The following is a 17,899-nucleotide window of genomic DNA, read 5'->3' on the forward strand; positions in this document are numbered from 1 at the left end:
CGGTCAGACTTAGAAACGCTCATTCCGGCTTTCTCGGTCGATGGAGGGTAGATTCATAGCGTTCGATCGGCTATTATGAAACAGCAAATTCATGCCGGAGCGTAGCGCGGACGTCGAACTCTCGGGTCCGCTCACGGCGTTACGAAATCAGGAACTTTCAAGTCCGCGTGTGCGTTTGTTACACCACACCAATTTCTAAGAACGTAATCCCGATGTGACGACAGAATTATTAATTTTGCGGCGCATCGCCGTAGCGGGCCATCCGATCTTTTATCGGACTCCGCAACTTCACACAGCCCCGAATTCTCAGATCTTTGATTTGCCAAAGACCGTCTGATCCTCAGATCTTGGACGCTAAATGAGAAAATAGTTACGATAAACATTTATCGCCTCTGAAGCGTCTTATGTGAACGAATCCTATTCGTTGCAACGTTTGAGCTCCATCTGCGCTAGAAAGCATCAAGGATAAGTCCGCCCACGACGGAGCGGTTCGTAGTCGCGAAACGGCGCTTGCGAAATTCATTAGCGGCTGAATGCAGGCACGCAGACCCGATCGCGAGAGTTCAATCTCGTTGCTAGAGCTGCCATTTGGATAACGCACGAGGAAACGAATATCATATGAAACAGCTATCTATTATTTACGCATTTATAAATAATTTCGAGAAAAATTTATATAATATTCACTCGACGGGAAAACTCATTTACAGGTATTCATTTTCCGATAAAATCTTTGCTTTATGAATTACGAAACAATGGGATGTGTGTTATATAAATGGAGGGATGTAACAATACAATAAATATGATACTTGGAAAATTTATTTTTTCCACTGTAAAAAATGTACTCTTTCATTAAGAAAAAACTTGAGAAGTATCAACAATTAAATTTTATTCCGTATCTCCAAAGTTTTGTCTGCGTAATATCATAGATATCGTTTATTATTCTCGTTATCGGCCATTGCTTCTATTTTGCGACACAATGCAAATATCTTATAATAACAGATTGTAGCGTCGAGTATTCTGGAATTATTCGAGCGTGTACTAGAGTGGCGCGAGTGTATATGTATCTTATCGATTTCTATACTTCTACAACTATAATTGAGCTTTCAAATCCGAATCGATCACTAAACAAAAAAAAAAATATCTGCAATAAATCACTTACTGACTTGCAATTCTTTATGTCGGACACATTAATAATGGTTATAAATGCGATTATTTCGATATTGCGGCACTCTCTTTTCGTAGCGTGTTTTCGTACATTACATAAATTTTCGTAAAATGTGTATCGCAGAACATTTATTCTCAAGTCTGAAATTAACAAATGCTAAAATAATTTGACAATTTTTAAGAGATTAAAGGTTTGAGGATTTAAGGGGGGGGGGAGAGAGAGATTTTTTACAGTTTACAAATACATTATTCAGAATAATAAAAAAATAATTGGGACTTGGGACAGAAAAGCACATTTGCTGCACCTTTCGGTGCAGCGAGGCTGTGAAAGCACCCTAAGGCAAAGCAAAAGCGAGCCGTGTGGCCAAGCCGCTCACCCCGTCCTCGACAGCGGTGGTTCGTCGTCCGCGCGCGGCCTTCGGAAATGGGGACGTTCGCTAGCAGTGTCGTGGATCCGAAAGAGGAACGGCGACAGCGTCATTGCGAGCCAGAGAGAACGAGCAGGAGAGATAACGAGAGCGAGGAGGAGAGAGACAGGGAGCGGGATGTGGAAAAGACGAGGAAAAGGCAGGTTCCGCCGGGAGAGAATAACTCCGGTGCACAAGGGGACAATTTTCACTCGGCGCTTCGATTCGGTCGTCGCGAATAACTGGCCGAAAGTAAGAAAGGGAAGGACAAGACGCGATCGGTTTCGATACATGCACAATGCACGCACACGTGCATGCCTGCTTCGCCTTCGGAGCGGAGATTTGTCCGCCCTGACATCGGGAGCGCAATGCACTCTCGGCAAGACCTTGTCCTGAACAGTGGCTTTCAACAGATTATGCCGTTTCAAAGTGAGCTATTGGCAGCGTTATATGGTTACACATCGCGCGGCAATTCCAATTGTCGTTTTGTTGAAGGCGAATTGCGACGCCGCGAAGCCGCACTCAATGGATCGTAAGACGGGCAATTAAATTATCTAAAATTAGATATGGGCGTTGATCGTTAATTGCGCGATGAGCATACGGGTCTGCGATATTTGTCCTCCCCCACCTTCCGCACGCTCTCCTTTCCGACGATAACTCGACACTACGAATAGTCGCCATGAACACGCAGCGCGGCTGGATGGTGTAAATATATTACGCGACAAATATGCCGTGACAGAGTAACGGCTCGACAGGGACGCGGGTGTCCGAATAAATCAATGGCGACACCGAGGCTGGGATGGAAAAGTAGGACTGAAAAATTGTGCGAAAAAAGAAGTTTGCATTTCTTTTTTTTTCTCTCTTTTTTTTTTTTTTTCCCTTTTCGCGATTTACATTCGCGGCGACGCGAGCCGCCACAATGCGAAAGTTGTCTTTCGCCTTCGCGTTATCATCGTCGATGACGTCTCTGCGCGCCCGTGTCCTTTCGAACCCCTTAATCGCGAATGGAATATGCGCCCCCGATTTCGAAGGCCGATCGGGCAACGCACCGAGTGTCGGTCAACCGAGTGATCTCTGTTCTAGCCGTCGTATTTAAGGCACTCTCACACCGCGTGAGTTTTCCAAAAACGCTTTACCTCTTCGCAGCTCTTTCTGTTTATCAATTATTTCTTTCGTGATTGTGTTATACAGCTGAATTAAAACATGTCGCTCTTTTATTTAGCCTGGTTGTTAAAAAAATTATAAGCTTCATTTATGGATTTTAGCGACTACAGAAAATTGTAATTATCATAAAGAGAAAAGAACTTTGCGTTCATTAGCACAAGCTTCGGCAGATTCTTCTCCCATTATTTCTATTTCATTTGTATTATCTGCAATGCATAGAAAGTATTCCTTATCTTCGAACATGAAACGCAGATCACTCGCGTTTACCAAGGTAACCGCCAGGCGACGTCACTCTCCTTATTGTTCTTTTCCTCATCTTTAATCAGTCGGTCCGCTGGGACGGCTATACTGTGACACTCGAGAAAGCATGCATCGCGCGGCTGAATGCACAGGTTGACTCGACTGGTTGAGTGAGTGAGCGAAGATGACGTCAGAGCACGGTTGCAGCGCCCTAGATCGAGGGAGGTCACCGTGTGCCGGGCCGATGGCCCGCCGAGGTCGTACCCTCGGTCTCTCCGCGCCGAGTACGCTTTTCGTCTAGTCGTTTCTAGGTTGGGTTACGTCTCCAGAACGTGGGAGGCCGCCGAGTGCAGCCTCGGAAATCCGATATGCCATCTAGTGTACGATGCTCTAGGTCATCCAGGTATCCCGAATAGCGAAATGACCAAAGAAACGATCGTTTCCGATCCGCGTTGTCGAGGATGATAATTTGTCATCTGCGAAATTTTCTCCGACATTTTTCTTCGAAATAAAATTTCGAAAGGTGGATAATATTACACGGGCGCTCTCTAAGGAGCTTTTCAGAGCTTCTCCGCAAGAGCTTGCGAGAAACACAAGCATCCGAAGACTCGAACCGTTGAAAATCTGCGAATTTTTATCTATATAAACATTGTAAAGAGCGAAAGGAATTTGACTGTACGGCGCCGAAAGTAAACGTCCAATTTCTTATTTGAACTCATTCACCGTGAGCGAGCGATTCTTGTCATAGGTTGCGTATGCACGCGCCCATATTAAAAAAAAAAGAAAAAAAGGAGCCGTTTTGCCTCGCAGAGCCGATCGCCGTGCATGATCGTGGATCCACGCGGTGAAGGGTGCGGAGAACCTTCTGTCAGTGGAACAACGTACCGCCGTGAACTCTCGGCGTCTCTGTGCCACCGCGGAATCGCGTGTCATGTACGTCAAGTGCAAAGATGCATTCACTGCAGATGCTCTCGCGCGCGCGGACACGCTCGCGCCGAGAGGATCTTCGACATAAACCGCGACGATCCGCTCTGTGCTTCGCATTTGCGGAAACGTCGAGCGAACAATCGACGGCGCTCACCGCCGTCCCTTCGCGTACTTAAAGCGGGAATTGTTCGTATCTGCTCGCTGATTAAGCAAAGTTAAATTGGTATTAAATCAATATGGTATCTCCCTTCTCTCTCAACGTTTACGCGTTGTATCCTTTCCGAGATGATGAAAGAGAATATTGAAATTACATTGTCGGTGGTCCATTAATAGCAGACCGCTGATTATATTATCATAAAATCTCATAAATTGTAATCTGTAAGGCTTCAATTTTCGTACCGAATGCGCGGTGCGCAGGCGATGATAGAATTCCACTTGTCTAGTTTAGCATATAATTACTGGAATATGCGACGCGGGAGAGGAAGGAGATCGTGACGAAACGTAATTGGGTAAACGTATTTTTCTATTGAAGTCACATTAGAATTTACGCGTCACTTATTCCCGACGTGTAATTTTCCCGGAGAGCGGGCGCCGTCGAGCATTCGTTTGTGTATCTGCGCGCGCGTCTCGAACTACACCGGTCGCATTAGCATCGGTAGTTTAATCCATGAACAGGCGTGGCACAGTGCATAAAGTGCAATCATTTACCACTTTGCACTCTCAGAATTACGAGGCAATTGTTGCGAGTGGCCGTACACTTTCTCCGACTTCACTGTTTCGAATCCGAATCCACGGCTTTTTTTTATTGTTATAGAATCGATCATTAAAACGATAGACGTCACGTTTCGCGTATAAGCGATTATGCAATGTAAATATAATGTGTTGCTGAAAGATTACAGTTTTAATAATTGCAATTTTAGCAACCTAAATTTCTGCGGCTGGCAAACAATCCTCACATGCAACGTGATTTATGAGCGATCTAGCAATTTCCAATATAGAAACCAGCCGTCCCTTTTTCCTACTACGCTCTACATACGCTTCAGATAAACGCATGGATTAACTCCTTCGTCCAAGCGAAACCCGTCTTGCAAAATCTCGTTTTCTTCGTATTCACTCTCGTCAAGTGCATCGCTTCTTTGGAATGCATAAAATATTTAATATTCGCATAGCACTGGACGGAAGATTGGAGAAGCATCGCAAATATTTAATATTATTATTTATTTAACATCTCAGAAGTATTCATTACGATTGAAAGATTTGATACGCGAAGTCGAAAATAAGAGAAAACATATCTATTTATAAATTAGCAAATGGACCGTGTCAGAAGTCATCGTAACGTATCGCTGGTAAAATATTACCAGTTATAATCTAATGCGAGATCTACGGAGAAATATCAATCTTGCTCTATGGTGAAATCGGCGTGTTAGGCGGCGGTTTCGCGCGCCATATCATCGACGAGCGAATGGGTTACGCTTATGTTGGTCCTCGGCATGCCTTAATCCGCTCCAACAATTCCTGGCAGGCCGTCGTGACGTGTCGCAACCACCAACGTGTATTACCAGACCGAGCTTTCCTTCGTATGCTCACGCCTGAGACTTGTTTGCTGTCCCCGCTTCCGGTGATCGATTTAGAAACTGTCGAGTGGCGTTATCTCCGTTACGTTCCAAAAAAAGATCCCACGTGAATATTACATGCTTTTCGCGAAATCTACATTACAATTGTTAGCGGGCGTTTGTTTCAAGGTATCGTCGACTGATTGATCGACTGGATTGATGAAAGCGTTTCGTTCAGTCATCGAGTGAAATGATTTCATTAATATCTGCGGCATTTTACAATGGATAAACGGGATATTAACAGAACTTAATGGCGCGATATTAGTTGCGCGCGCAAAAATAGCGAGGGGTCGTCGACCTGACGTTTGAATATCGCCGAGAAGAGGAGGGCGATCAATCGCTCGGGCAGATCATGTTTACCTGCGCACGGCTGCGTTTCGTGACGAATGAACCGCGTATGCAATTCCAATGCAGCTTGCTGCTTGTCCTAGTGGGCGGACATTCACCCCCGCGAGCCGAAGATCGTCGATCAGAGACGAGGCCTCGCGAACCTTCCGAGAATTGACCGGATGCTCGGTTGTATCGCGAAATTCTTTCTGCCAGATTTAGAGCTTTTTCGCGCGCATTTCTTGGCGACGGAGTAGATAAGAAACTAGTGCACTCGGTGACATGCAATTGCATTGATAAAATAAAATCGTTGCAATTAGAGATATTTTGGAGACCAGTGTTTTCCATCTCTTCCATCGCTTTTTTCTCAAATCTCTCGTATCGATCAATAAGATGTTGTACAATAAAAAAGTGCACCCGATTAGTTCTTGTCTAATCTTCGTTGTCTAAACTTTCGATTGGACGTGCTAAACTGTCGCATTGATAAAAGTTTTATTGCGATAATGTAATCTCTTTGTGCGCCTTATTCTTAGATTTTATTATATCTTGGACCGAACAAAGATACGCGACCCACCTCTGAATATTCCAACGCCGCGCTCCCGGCGCGATCGACCTCGACGACGGAGAACGGAGGACGTTGCACTTTGACCGTATCTAATATAAGATACTGCGCGCGCGAGTATAAATACGGCGACTAATAGGGTTGACGAAATCATTAGCATATCTGCATTTTCGTCGACCCTTTTACACTCATTCCAAAGAGATCCTTCGCAAATTCAGCAGCTGGACTCTTCATATTTTAAATGCTTAACATTCAGCTTCTCTCATCTGATCAAATACTGTTATAAACACTCAGAAATACACGAAGAATCTCACTTCTAACGTTTCTTAAATAAATTTTAAATATCTAACTTTACAAGTTGTATTTTTAAATAGTTCGGTAAATTTTTTTCTTCTTTTAAAAGAGATACATTTTTAAACCGTTTATTTATCTGTCACGTAAATAAATAATTGAGTGCGTATTTCAGATTGCTTCTTTGCACAGTCGCGCACGTGACGGTTGCAACGTGCGAAAACCGTTATGTGTACAGTGAAAGGATTTTACACGTCTGAAATTAACTGTAACGTTATGTGTAAGTATTATGGGGTAATAGAGTGTCGCGTTTTACCATACGCAATAACACTGTTGCACTCCAGTATTAATTTTTGCGATTAGATTAATAACTGAAGCGGAACCCGAAGCGAAAACGAATGTAAAAAGTGATATAACAAAATGAATATACAAGAGTGTATATTTCTGAATGTATGTCAAAAAGATATAATGACACAAACTGAACTTTTTTTTTCTATTGTTATACAGAATTTTTACTGGAAATAATACTAAAATGGGGTTATAGTTGTTTCCATACAGAAAAATGATTCTTACAGTAATATTTTGACTGCATTCCTGAAAGAATGCTAAAGGTTCGCTGCTTATTTTGCTCTGGTCATTGCTCCGTCAGTTCGAGCGGTCCACTTAGACTTTCGCGAAATGTATCTTATCTCCGTCTCTGTATCGCAATTAGCGGCATTACTACATCATCCGGGCCACCTAAGGCGACCGCTTTTTATCAACGAAGCAGATTGGCAGTGTAATAATAGCTGCTACTGCCGTCGCGCGACCGAAACTGGCTGGTACAGCGTTTCGACAGTCGCATAAATCCGCGATTCGATCGATCGATAAAACGGCGCGGCGCGGGCCGGATCGTTGCGAGCGCGGTGAAAACGCACTTACGACAGCTCGGCGGTGTGCCGTTGACAGCCAGGGTGAAGGAACTTTATCTGACTGACGACTATCCGATAGCGTAACGCCTGGTATAGCGTAACGCCTGCCCAACGCGTTACGTGGAGAAGTTACGACGTCTGGCTTTCGCACTTTCGGCCTAGTTTCAGCGAGATCACGTCCATCTATCTATACTTGGGTCATTTTTTTTGTATCTTATCCTTTTTTTCGGGACTGACGCCTGACAGGCCGGTTCTCCAAATTCCATCGCCGCATTTTTACGGCCAGCAGCCAGAATCGCTTGACCATGCAACAGGCTTATGTCACACCCGATCTATTTGAAGCTTAGGAATGCGCGCCATTTAAGTGCGATGGAAATGAAATGCAATGCAATATGTGGAGTTTCAGACGCAACGTTATGACACGGATTTAACTTTATGAAATGTTGGCGCGTTAACTCTCCGGCGCGAAATCGATAATGTATTTTTCGTTAATTTATTCGACAATCGCGATCGCAGAAATCTATCGCATGTTTCGTTCGAATCGCGACGCGAGAGTGCTTTTATATGATTTGGCGGACATTTTCGCTCAGAAAGCGTTGAATGACTTCCGTCGATTAAATAGAGCAAATCGAGAGCGTATCGCATCGGAGGGAGCATTACTCAGCTTGCGAGTTCGCAGAGGCGTTTCGAGAATGTGCACGCGTAGATGCAATTGACTAACAAAGTAATAGCGAAACGTGAGCCGGTCAGCACTTCCCAGCGTCTGCAGATTCATCATTCATCTTAACGTACCTGTTGTTCGCGCCGCGGCATCTGAGTGACCATGCGCACTCACACATTCGCGTACGTCGCATTGTTGACTGAGAATGGCACTGATTGTGTAATGGAAAATTGTAGGCCGAACAATGTCGGTCGTGAAGAACGCGACGGCGAAGGAGAGGCGGAGAAGAATGATGAAAATGTATTCTCAAGAACATGAGAACCATGAGATAGCCTACAGATAATGATGTCGCAGATTTTTTACATAGATAGTTCGGCATGGTTTTTTTTTTTTTTTTTTCTTACTGAATGAAAATAAGAATTAGTTTTTGAATTACGCGAATGACTTAGATTGTTACGCAGTTGGAGTTCACCGTCGCTTCTCTATCGCCGAAGGATCGCTCTCGAATCGCTCGAAATCCACGCAGAACCGTTCGTCCACGTGCGTATCTCGCCTCCGTTTCCAAGTTTGGATGTAGGATAGACTTTCCCGACCTGATCGTTCCAGTCAACCTACCTCGGTAGCCTACACTCCTACAGTTGCATTGCGAAAGAAGTCCTAGTTACCCACATTCTGCGCCAGATATCGGCTGCTAATTAAACAATCGACGAGTCAACGTGTCTATTTCGAGATTTCCGAGAGCTCGCAACGCGAATCGCGCGTAGAAACGATGCTACGGGGAAATCGGGACTCTAATTTGAAACGCGCCGCTCGAACTCGCAAATTTATACCTTTATCTTCGTGATATATGAGCCGCGATTTTGCACAGGATATTACATCGCAATGCGCCTTGTAACGCGCCGTTGCAAACGCGCGCAGCGTGGGACGAATGAGAGTTGTGGGTGATAGGAGTGATAAAAGTGTCCCTTGGAGTGCGATTTTTTTTTTTTTTTTTCACTCGAAGCTCCGCGGGGCGAGCGAAAAGGAAGCTAGTTCGAAATCGGCGCGCGGGATATTCAGATATCTATGCGCTTTCTCGCTCAACAGGCATCGCACGTAGGAGTGAACTCGCGAGTTTCATAATTGCAGGTTTTACTCGCAGTTACATTATCTCGTGCGCGAGCCGAACGGGCGAACTGCACCTGAAAAATTTCTACGAACGGTGGGTAGCTGTTGCAACGCGGAAAGTGTCCCACGCGAACTCCGCCAGGCGGCTGACATTGCATAGACATATCTATTCCGACCAGCTGCATATCTCAGCTTGTCTATTGTCCGCATGTAAGTAGGTCTGTCCGAGAATGCAATAAAATTGTCCGCTGCCACCAGATACGCGGACCACGCGTATACGATGATGAATTTACCGATTTCAGCTGGGCGAACCGCAATTTCGCAACGGCTTTTCTACTTATGTAACGTTCGAGCTTTGCACTCGTGCAGCTCGTTCAAAAATACTATCAGTCTTCTAATTGTTTTATTAACAATGCGATATATATCTATATTCTTTTAAAAACTGAACATGCCTAGTCAAAGAGAAAAGGGCAAGAGAGCCGATTGTTCACGTTAGATGTATTGTTTTCTTATTTACAAATCTTTCAGTCTGTTATCTTATCGCATAACAAATCAACTCACATGCTCTTTGACTCGATTCTCCGACTTCTTTGTGATGTCATGTGTCATTAAAATACCCTCTCATTGTTATGTATAAACGTATTTACTGTTAGACTTCTTTTGACCTTTAAATTTTTAAATCTTTAAAACTCCGGGTCTTTAAAGTTTTCTTTTCATTCATGACACTTGTCTACATTTAACTAGTTTTTTTATAACTTAAACTTTCTTTCCATTATTAACAACTTTGTTTTGTCAATATCAAAACTTTCGTCGGATCGCCTGCAGTTTCTTTGGACAAAAAAAGAAATTTTCTTTGAATGTTATTTATGAGCACAACTTTCTAGTTTCTCGAGACATTTTAATAATGTACGAAAAAAATAAAACTGCAACAGTAATCTCTATCATCATTTAATTTCTATTCTATACACATACATACGTGTTGTGCGCGATTTTGAAAATAATCTATCGAGTTGCAACAGAATGAAAATTGGCGAATATTCGTGCTACATGATTTCAAGTCTTTCCGAGTTCGCTTTTTGCTATCCGTTTCTTATGTTATCTATAGATAACATAAGAAACGGACAGCAAAAAGCGAGTGTACGCAATTCATTCTTAATAACTACAGTGAATGGATGCTCATTAACGATTTCAATGATTTTGTAAACAATCTCGAAGCTCTGGTCTGAAAAATCACTGATGCAACATGTTTCATTAGCGCTTTGGAGACATTTCTATTACAATATTTGTGAACAGGCACACCACGTGACTATATTCACAGGTCATACTTGGGATAGGTCGGGCTTTGGACTGCGTTTAGATTACGCTGGCGTGTCTGTACCGTTGCTCGCCTGGGTCCCACCACTCACCTGCGATCCAACTTGTATTTTCCGTAGACGTAACCCACGTGTTCTCGTGCCGCGCGCACACACGCGCATCCGTCAGCGCAAGGGTTAAACAGCTTTCACTCTCCAAGTGTTGGTGAGTCAACGATAGCCTGGCGGGAGAACAGCTATATTCTTCGATTACATATTATGTTTAACAGAGCCGTAACAAGATCAATCCTTTGACTTAAAATCTTGTTGGCGAAGAAAAAGTATATATTTTTTTGCGAATTAAGAAAAATTTCGCAGCTCGTTATTGTTGGATGTGGAATAGTAATTCGCGTGGCTACTTATATTTTAAAGAAATACAGCCGGTGACTGTTGTTAACCCTTTAATTCCTAGCGTCATTTAACAAGTACTTGAAACTGGTTTAAATGTGGGGACGTAAATATTACAAGGATCTCTGTAAATCCCGGAGAATTAAGCGTGACACGTTGATCTACCGGGTTAAGGATTCAATCGTTCTAATTGGCCTTAGCAGAGTTTTAAACGAGCTTCCGTCATAACGCGCATTAAGCTGTGAACAATGCAGTTTCGTGAATCGCCGTCAAGGCGCAATAAAACCTAGGTCGAGTGTCTGCCGACTGAGATCCTTGATCCTAATGACGGGTCAACCGTGCCAATTGGCCGTACGAATAAAGCGGTTTGTACATATTCCGAGGATTTGACCATGGTTTAATCTCGACTCGCTAAGATTTCAACGCGTCCTGCTACTTTGAGAGCAATATTTGCGTATCACAGATTCATTGGAAAGCCTTGGCGCTTTTTTCAGACGATTGATCACGAAAAATTATTGATCATTGCGAGCAATAAGAATTCTTCGAGCGTATGAATGTGACAATACGTCATAAATTTACGATCAGAATTTGGAAAAAAATCATACATGCAAATTTAGAGTTATTAAATAATTATAATATACAGATCTTATATCACGTTCGAATGCGTGCGAATATGATTGACGTTTAAAGCGACTTTCGGCCTTTGAAAGCAGGAAATTCTTTTGACGGTGGAGGAAACAGTTGAATCGGCTTAAAGATAAGCTGCCAATTTCGATCTCTTTGAACGTGCGTCGGCACTCGCATTCGGATCGGGCCAAAAGTTAATTCTTGTGCGAATGATCGAGAGCTCGGGGTAGACGCGCGGCGGTGGCACTTCGGTGATCCCCGGCGGGCTCGGCGCGCAGGCGCCGCGATGCCGCGGCACACCACGCCGCGAGAAACTCACTCGCGTACACCGCATCGCACGGCACACACAGCACACCAACTAACCACGAACGAGCGCGGGCCAGCCGCCGATTTGCCAAGTACCGCGAGAGCCACGCGGTCGCGGCGACAGCAACAGCGTAACGTGCGACGCGCCGAATGTAGTATCGCCGGCGTGTAAGCGATCGGTGTGTCAGCGAATCGCTATCGATCCCTGGATCCCACGATCTCCGAGAGACAACGATTGCAAAGACTGACGAGAGAGAGAGAGAGAGAGAGAGAGCTTTAGTGCGCGTACGCTGCCGACGGGTTTTGTTTTGAAGTGACACTCGACGCAACGATCGCTGTCGGTGAGGACGCGCGGACCGCGTTTTACTCGCACGCTCCCGCGACGTGGCATGTTCTTCGATCATTGTTCATTGTTTACGTCCGGGTGGATGCGTTCAGGGAAAGGCACACGCCGAAGGATCGTAGCGCGATTTTGAGGGTGCGACTCGCAACCATCCCGTGCCGGGCGATGACTGTGCAGAAGGTGAAACCCCGCGGCACCGCGGCGGAGGAGCAACAACCGTCGGCGTCGGACATCCTCTCGCCGTCGAGTGAGCCCCAGGAAAATGACAAGGAGCAGTCGGCGCGAAACTGCTACCGCGGCACCGCAGGCGGTCCGCAGGACAGCGAGAATCTCCTGGGATGCGTCTTGGCCGGTGAGTGAAAAGATCTGAAACGAAAGGGAGAGTTCGCCCTACGGGCGACGTTCCACGCGCTTACGTTACATCACGCAAAGACCCGGTGCCCGCGTGCGCCTAACGGACCCGCGAAAAACATTCCCAACGTAACGCAGATTCGCCAGTTCATATAGGAAGGAATAGAGAAAGAGGCGTTTTCACTTTCCAGCGGGCAGGAATGTAGGTCGCGGGGCCCGGGACGAGGCCGAGTTCGTTGCCCTCGGTCGGCGGCCTTCCACTCGGCGCTCTGGCAATTTTTCTCTGTCTCTTTCCCTCCCTCTCTCCCTCTCCGTCCTCTCCCTACCCGATCATTCCCACACCACGCATGCTTCTTGTTCACAGTGTGTCGGTGCCTAGCCTAGATAGTGCGAGAGCCTCTCTAGAGTCTCTCCCACCCTCCTTCGTGCATACGTACGCGCATACATACGCGAATCGTTTCCTCCTCTCCCTATTCTCTTTCTTTATCTCTCTCTCTCTCGCTCTCGCTCTCTCGCGTCACGGTTCCCCTCTCTTTTATTTCTCTCACTCTGTCTCGCTTCTCTCCTCCTCTTGGCAAACCGCGCGCTCGCAATCCGCCGTCTCGCTCTCTCGCTCTCTCTCTCTTTCTCTCTTCATCGCCGACAGGAAAGTGGGTCGGCGGGGCCTTGGCGCGAGGCTAGTTCGTTCACCCTGCCTGCCCCGTAACTGGGGCAAGATGAAATTAACCGAGCAGTCCGACCCGTCCGCCCCGCGCTCCCCCCGCAGTTCGCCAAGTGGAGCCGCTGGTGAACTCCGCGAGTCGTGTGGCCAATCGCCGTCGGGCCGGTTCAACGAACTCCATCTGGGTCTCTCTGCCTTCCCCCCCTCGCCCCCCTTTCCGTCACCCGGTAGCTCTCCCACTCCAGTTTAGCTATTCGACGACTAAGCCTCCCCACCTACATCCACCAGCGAAGGTCACCAACACAGCCGACACGGTCCCGTCGGCGCGTTGGAGATCGGCCGAGCCGCTCCGCACACACGCGTGTATTCGCGTGACGCGTGACTTCGTAGAGAACGTGTGCACGGCGGCGCTGCGGTGACGTACGTGTATACGTACGTACGTACGTACGTACTTACGCGTACGCGCACCATCGGCCTATCATCGGCTGGGAATTCTCGTCGGCGTGGGCTTCGTTACGTAACCGCGTGCGATAGTGAATTACGCGGTGGACTACCTACTCGCGAGTCCCTCTCGCCGATCTCTCTTTTCTCCCTCTCTCTCTCTCTCTCTTTCTCTCCGTCTCTGCTTTCCTCCTTGCACTCCTCGGGTCCGACTGTCTTCGCTACACGGAGAAAGTAGTAGCTAGCTGCACCCGCTGGACCGTGATCACTCTCGCTGCTCGCCGCGCTGGAATGCTTTCACCGTTTCTTTGCGTCGCGAGTGGTCATCCTCTCGCCGCGCGGTGCATCATCATCATCATCTCCGGTGCACTGACCTGCCGTATGCGGCGCGTTCACGGGGCGGATCACCGATTACGCAGCTACTGAACGCTGGCGACGCGAAATAATTCATATTTCGAAATCACTTACGATCATCCTTATATTTATATTTTTGTCTCACACGTATCAAGCCACATCCGTACATTTCGTATTCTCGATTTAACAGTATTGGACCAAATGCAGGGATAGGTTTTGTCGAATCGTATTTCTGATGTCAGCAAAATGTAAATCAAGATCTGCGCACTTCTGAATCGATTATTCATTCATTATTCAATTTTTATTCAACTATTAAAATTGGCTTCGAGATCGGGGTGAAACAAAAAACGGCAAAACAAAACTGAGGATGGCTGTTTCGCAAATCAAAATATATTGCATCAGGGATTTCGGGAAAAGGTCATAAACAACGCCCAAATTCGGGCGAAAGAAAGCCCATGTCGTAACGAAATCATACGTTCTCCGCTGGATGTTTTCTAATTGCGCTTGTGCCGACTGCTGTGTAACCTCAAAAGCAAGACGCGCGGGCAATGGCCTGGCCTCCTCCCGGTCCCCAGTGACCTCGATTGATGCGCGGTGTCCTCTCCCAGTCCACCTTCTCCCTTCCCTCTTCTCCCACCCGACACCCTCTAAGCGGAGCGTTGACTCGGCATCGCCCAATCAGAGACCGGTTCGTCGACTCTCCGGGCTGCTCTCTCGGGGTCGTTCTAATCTCGCAACGTCCCTACGCCACAAGCCAAACTGACGAGAAGCCCGATAAGAGTGCGATCTCCCCCATCCTCCTCACCTCCTCCCACACACACACGCGCGCACGCACACTCTTTCTTTCTTTTTTTCTCTCTCTCTCTCTCTCTCGCGCGCGCGCAATCTCGCGCGCTCCCTCGTGCATTTTGCCTTTCTCTCGCTCCCTCCGCCGCCGCCAAGGTGAACAACCTCGAACCGTGTCGGCACTCTTATCGCCCGCGAGCTCGGAACCCTTATCGAGTAAGCGCACGTTCGCTCGAGTTCGCCGAACCACTGGCAAAAATGACGATTTTTCTTGGTCACTCTGCACGCACACAAAGCGCATTTGCCCCGTATTAGCGCGAAGAGTGGGAAGATAGTGATACTTGGAGGAACCGACGACCTAGTTTGACTAGTTGCGGTAAATATCGATGCTTTTGTCGAGAAGCTTGACGTAGATAACATCGGTACATTAGGACAGAAGACTACTCGCTTTCTAGCAATCACGGAGCTGGAAAGTCAACAATAAATGGGACAAACAATGATTGCTTCATGACCAGAATAGTCTTTTTATTCTATTCAAAAAAAAAGAAAAAGAAATCGATTATAGATAATACTTCTTTAAGTCGTGATATTTAGTCGATCAAAATAAATAAACGAATGAATTAATTACCAACAAAAATAATCGCTTATCGTCCGTGGCTGCGCAACGCGAATAAATGCAAGCGTGCAAAAAGCGCGTGGCGAAAAGAAAAGAGGAGAAGGAGAGAGAAAGAGAAAGGTGGTTTGTCTCATTCTTCGTACGCGTAGTTCCCTTTCATTGGTATCCGGACGAACCACCTTCACCGCTACCTTAACTTCCTAGCCAGACCACTCTTACTTTCTTTCTGGCGAACCGTACCCCGTTTGGTTCGCGTCGGGAATGGGGAAGAATAAATAATTTTTAACCGCGCGTTACGTTTTCTACCGTTGCGTCCGCATTATGTCGCGAGCCGATCGGGCGAAAGTCGCATCGCGGCATTCCACTGTCTCTCACTCTCCCCCCGTTTTCAGCCGCGCAAGTACGCTCCGCCGTGCACACTTCGTTTATTTCGTTCGTTGATTGAATTAACGGCGGGCGAGGCGCGAGGCGTGTGCATTTGCAATCTAAAGTGTTTTCACGGAAATTCAAACGAACCGAACGATTACTCACACGCGCCAACCCTCAGAACTTAAGCGACGCGGCGGGAAGGGTCGTGGGGGTGAAGGGAGGGCCGGTAACCTCGAGGCCAACGAACTCTGACCCACCAGCCAGCCCCGGTATCGTTCCATCCCTCCCTTCGGCGCTAAGTATAGCATTTCCACCAACCTGTAATGTGTCGCCCTGTGCTACAGATATTATATCCACCTCAACTTATGCATCCCGCCTCGGCATCACGGCTCCGCTCATCTCAGCGAGAAGCCGCTAATTCCATTTCTTCTCGCACTCGCAGCTTAACCGTCTGTCATAAAATATTTATTTTCAGCAATCGCGTCTTATGCAATTTTATTATACACGAGCTCTTCCAGAAATAAAAAAACAGCGATATTCATTCCAAATTCTGTAGTAGTTTGTTCGAAACGGAAATATTTGCGTATGATAATTATATAATTGAATATTTTTAAATATGAATGTCTATACGAGGGAAGAATACACACAAATTAATGTACGGACTTCAAACTAGGTGGGCTCTCTATAGAGTGATGTACCCTTCTTTCGGCCGTAGATACCTCGAGGGATGAGAGGGAGGTTCGCGGGCGTCGAGGTCGCGAGGTCGTCGACCGCCGAGGGTGGCACTCACCCTAACTAGGCCAGCGGATCTCTCTTTCTCTCTCCCTCCTCTCTCTCTCTATCTCTCTCTCTCTCGATACGCCCTTCTCTCGGTTTCTCCCACCCGATATAATCATGCCCCCACCAAATACGCAGCTTCTCGGAGACGGGGTCCATGGTTCTGCTATTTTCGCGGGGCCACTCGACACGGATATACACGGGCCACCTACGTTTGGCGGGATAATTTGCTATCGAGGTCATTCCACCCTGCTTCGCGAGGACACGAAGTTATCACCTCGCCGTGTCGCTTAAACCCCGGGGCTTAATTTTTCTCCTCTTGCCGAAAGCGAGAATATCCAGCATCATCCGACTACAATAATGATATTTAAATATATCCCTCCATTCACCCGCCATAGCGCTTGGGTTATTTAATCCTTAATCAATCCCATCCGAGCACATGTAACAATAATATATGTAGCCAACACTTATGCATAGATTAGTATGTAATCGTATATTGACGCGTATCACCGTGAATCTCGAGGCTATTAATTGATCTTGAAATCGTCGAATACGCCTTTAACATTTGAAATAATGCACTCGCTTTTTTTTACTTTTTATCGTCAACTTTTTTCATTCATTCCGTCACTAACCATAAAATACGCTGTTTCGCACGATTAAAGTGACGCGGAGAATTAATTTTTCCGTCCAAGAGGACATTGCCGAGGAATATTTCATGCTATTTTATTTGCACGATTCTTCTTCTCTTTAAAGTAAAAGAAAACAATTCAAAGACAACAATCATAAAAAATCTCGTCAGAAATGGTTTTGGCCTTGATAAAAAAATTTAGTCTAGAAAGTATAAAGAAATCTGAAGAAAGGTAAAATAGAACGTATTTTTTAAGTCGATCGTGATTTATTTTTTGCCATAAAAATAAAAAAATTAAATCTTTTACAGCTGCGTAATATACGCAGAATTGTCAAAAATGGGAAAATTTTTGAAAATTTTTTTAAGATTCGCATTTGCGAGAGATGCAGTCTAAAAAGAAAATATGTTTGTATAGGTTTAGGTATAGTTATTCCGAAGGGTTTCGACTTTAATGCTTTTCTAACATTTTTTAATACAATAGATATTACTTCAAGGATTCTTTTACCGTTAAAGGTTACAGTATAATTAGGAAAGGTTTAAGAAAGGGTTGAAAAGAAAATATTCTA

The 17,899-nt window shown here is 45.8% G+C and overlaps 1 protein-coding gene across 3 annotated transcripts in view; it reads left to right on the plus strand.

Annotated features, from left to right (window-relative positions):
- Eip75B (Ecdysone-induced protein 75B) overlaps nucleotides 1-17,899 on the plus strand; it is a 110,961-nt gene that overhangs the window by 45,906 nt on the left and 47,156 nt on the right. Inside the window, exon 1 of one of the 3 annotated variants that reach the window (XM_012371497.2) lies at nucleotides 12,035-12,702. The exons of the other annotated variants lie outside the window; for them this stretch is intronic. Within the exon in view, the coding sequence (XP_012226920.2) occupies nucleotides 12,516-12,702 (187 nt within the window). The 5' untranslated portion in view covers nucleotides 12,035-12,515. Of the gene's footprint in view, nucleotides 1-12,034; nucleotides 12,703-17,899 lie in introns of those variants that run through there. 3 annotated transcript variants of the gene reach the window in all.

The sequence above is a fragment of the Linepithema humile genome, chromosome 2, assembly GCF_040581485.1.
Source record: "Linepithema humile isolate Giens D197 chromosome 2, Lhum_UNIL_v1.0, whole genome shotgun sequence".
NCBI lineage: Eukaryota > Metazoa > Arthropoda > Insecta > Hymenoptera > Formicidae > Linepithema > Linepithema humile.